The sequence below is a fragment of the Prunus dulcis genome, chromosome 8 (assembly GCF_902201215.1).
Source record: "Prunus dulcis chromosome 8, ALMONDv2, whole genome shotgun sequence".
In the NCBI taxonomy this organism is placed as follows: Eukaryota; Viridiplantae; Streptophyta; class Magnoliopsida; order Rosales; family Rosaceae; genus Prunus; species Prunus dulcis.
In genome coordinates, this window is record NC_047657.1 from 5942422 (window position 1) to 5946228 (window position 3807).

General features: G+C 36.6%; 1 protein-coding gene across 1 annotated transcript; it reads right to left on the reverse strand.

The window, feature by feature from the left end:
* Positions 1–1372: 1372 nt before the first annotated feature.
* On the reverse strand, positions 1373–2155 carry LOC117638336. Its single transcript, XM_034373469.1, has one exon. The coding sequence runs from the start codon at positions 2153–2155 to the stop codon at positions 1373–1375; it is 783 nt and encodes a 260-aa protein (XP_034229360.1).
* Positions 2156–3807: the final 1652 nt, after the last annotated feature.

Genomic DNA, 3807 nt, shown 5'->3' on the forward strand with positions numbered 1-3807 from the left:
CCTAATTGCAAAAAGACACCTGGCGCAATCTCAGCCGGTCACCTTTCACCACTTGCACAAGTGTACGTCAGTCAACATGGCCACATCCTCCCATTTTACCCTAAATTATTATTTTATTACTTTGTCTTAGAAAATTCATAACTAAATACACAAAAATTCAAAATTATTTCCGAAAATTGCTACGAACTCATTGACACTCCATCTCCCTTGCTGAATTCTCCGATTCATTGTTACGCAGTTTTAAAAATTATTCCGAACATTACCGGGAGATGCTTGTTGAAGTAGGTTATTGAAGTTGAAGTTAACAAACATCAATACTTAGGGTAAAGAGGGAAGTGAGTTATGTAAAACAATTTGGATTATTTCATTGCGAGACGGATGATTTATAGGTTGTCCTAGTTTTATGACGCCACAAGGAGGCCCGGGTAATTTTCCCAACCTTTTTTAGGAATTTCCTACTATTTATTACCTATTTTCAAGGATTTTTCCACTAAAATAGCCAACCCTAATTGCAAGAAAACACCTAGCGCAATCTCAGCTGGTCACCTTTCACCACTTGCACAAGTGTACGTCAGTCAACATGGCCACATCCTCCCATTTTACCCTAAATTATTATTTTATTCCTTTTTCTTGGAAAATTCAGAACTAAATACACAAAAATTAGAAAAATGATCCGAAAATTTCTACTAACTTATTAAGATTTCATCTTCCTACTGAATTCCCTGTTTCATGGTTATGCTACATTAGTATTTTATTATTATTTATCCACAATTATTATAATTATTATCATATTCCTTTTGACGGTGTCCCTTTGTTAATTATATTTAGTCCAACTTGTTGAAAACAATTTTATTTTCCGTGTGAATAGGACATTTGTAGTGCTCATCGGTTTCTTTGTTCTTCAATTTGTTAATTTTATTCATTTTTAGGTTTAAGGGATGTTTTGAAACATAATATGGAAATATACAAGTCATCCATTGTACTCCTTCCACACAAAAAAAGTATTCAACGTCAATCAATGTTCAACTTTTGCTTAAGAAACGTGTAACCAAATCCTTCATTGCAGAGTGGGAAAATGTCATTCCCAAGCACCGGTGAAAAGACACCTATTTACTCCATGCATGACTTTTCGTTTACCAAATATGAAGATTGGGGTCGGTGAGCAAAATATCTGTGTCAGTAAAATATCAATCCTAGCCGTCTATGATGTAAGTAATAATTCCCCTATCTAATAAATATTATACATTTATATATAAAACGGTTTATGACAAAATACCAACATTTAAACAACATTTGTACAACGTAGCCAGCCAACCTAGAAGTGAAGAGAAGCAAGTCCACAATGCATCAAAACCGTAAATTCGTACTAAAACTAATGCAAAAACACGTGATTCCCTCGCACAACATACTCACGCATCAGTTTGAACCAAAAAATACTCTCACGGTGCCATTTGCATCGATTGCAACAAGTCCACAAGGCAGGATTTATCTTGTCTTCACTAGGCCAGCCTTGAATAACAAAATACCATTCATTGTTGTTACAAGCGCTGCAGCGATTAAACTTAATCTTCCCATAGTCAAACATATCTACGATATGTGTTGCAACACATGCTCGGCTTAATCTTCGTGTCAAAGCATCCCTGGTTCCTTTCATATCAATGTTGTTACGCTGATTCAAAGAACACAAGAATTGTAATGCATCCTCTTTTGACTGACCAATTTCGGACATACCAAGTAGTCCAACTACATATGCCGCTTCCATATGGCCTGCCGTGGCTGCAATGCGCATCCCATACAACGCTTCCACCTTACCGTGCCTGAAAAAAATATCGAATGCTTCTCTAAATATGGACTCAGGGTTATCGCAAGCCCTGCATTGTTCCAAGAAATGCTGGACCGCAGGTCTGGAATGGTACCAGATAGGATGGTATGGGTACTTTGCCATTGAAATGGTGTTCCACACTTGTGGACTGTTTGCCAAAGTTTGGAACAATGGGCACACAGATGCCATACGGAAGAGATCTTCCGATGATTCGGTTGCCACATATAACATCACTTGAAACCAAGCGGACTCCGGGATGAAGGCTTGGGGCTTATCCAAATGGACATGCTTCCTTCTCTTTCCTCCGATTGTAGTGAAGTGTTTCGAATTCATTGAACAGTTTTTGGAATGGAACGATTTGAGGAGTGGCAGAGGTGCAAAATGAGAATATTTGGGGTACACGTTTTGTTTTAGCGGATGATTTATAGTGTTTTGAAAAGGTGTTTCCAGGTGGGGGATTTCGAAGTTGACCGTTTTCAAAGAAACTGAACCCAAGTGAATTAAAACTGAAGACAAAAGAAGGAAAAACGTCATAACGGTGCATACAGAGTCAGACAGTCAAAAAGTTAATTAAATGGCTATTTGCATAGCCATTTTTGGGATTATCCCACTATCAAATTCATTGATACAAATGTGATGGATTACTGACTAGTGACAGAAGGTCCCATCATATACTTTTTCATTTTCCCACACCCAACTACCCCTAGTAATGTTATTAAAATGGAACCAATAATGATGGATTCTTATCCAACTAGTTGCCTTAATGAAATATAAATAAAATAATAAATTTGAAGCACTGTCCCCTCATTTTTCAGAAAATATATTTGGTAGTGAAGTAGTTTATATTGCTTTTCGGGCTAAAAGATGTCACAATGCTGACGGTACAGGTGTTGAGATCGTGACCAACCCACCAAATGATCCCAAAAAAAAAAGAAATATAACTCGATTTGGGCAGAGATGAGAGAGAGCGGAGTGACAAGTTTAAGGTTATGAGTGAAGGGGTATGAATCACAACTATGAGTGAGAAGGTATGAGTCCGAAGAGGTTTCAGAGAGAAGATCTGAGTGAGAAGAGGTACAACTGAGAAGATTGAACATGTCTTCGTCTTCATCTCCCGCTCAAACAAAGAGGTGTCACTATTGTGGAGCTACAATGGTGCTTCGGGTTTCAAAATCAGAAAAAAATCGAGGGAAGCCATTCTGGAAGTGTCTAACCTCCTATGTAAGTTTTAATTTAAAGAATATGTATGTGGGTGAAAAAAAAAACCTATGTCTAACTCTGACAGAATTATTTTCCATATATGATGCCTGCAATTAGGGAGCCACCAGTTGCAATGGATTCGAATGGGTTGATGTAACCTCCGCTGAAGCAGAACATCAAGATGACACGTATAATGCTAGAGTGCTGAACATGCTGAAGTCCATTAAGGACTTGGTTTTAGTTTTATTAGTTGTATCAATTGTCATTTTATTTGTTCTTTTAATGATCATTTAACTGCACGGTTTCAAAGATTGTGAAAGTTCTCCCGCACAAGACATGTTGCACGCACCACCAATGAGACCCTAAACCCATTTTGTAATATTTGTTCTTCAAATACGTGGATTGGCATTGAATTTCAACAAAAGCATTAATTTGTTTGAAAACCAGCAAAAACGTTCCAACACTTACTTTCAAAAAACAAGTAATAACGAAGACGATAAAATCACAATACAGGGCCAATACGAGAAAATCATACGAAGCATTAATTTGTTTTTATTGCTCCGATATTGAATGTTTATTGACAATTTATTGATTGTTTACATGTTTATTGAAGGTTTATTGATTATTATATCCATGTATTTCGCATGTTATTGAACCGATAGTGAATGTTTATTGAAGCTTTATGGAGTGTTTCCTTGTTTATTTATTGTTAACTGCATGTATTTCGCATGTTATTGAACCGATATTGAATGTTTATTGAAGGTTTATTGATTGTTTACATGTTT

Bases quoted from the DNA above. Each gene is read 5' to 3' on its own strand.
- LOC117638336 (XM_034373469.1), bottom strand. From the start codon at position 2,155: ATGAATTCGAAACACTTCACTACAATCGGAGGAAAGAGAAGGAAGCAT.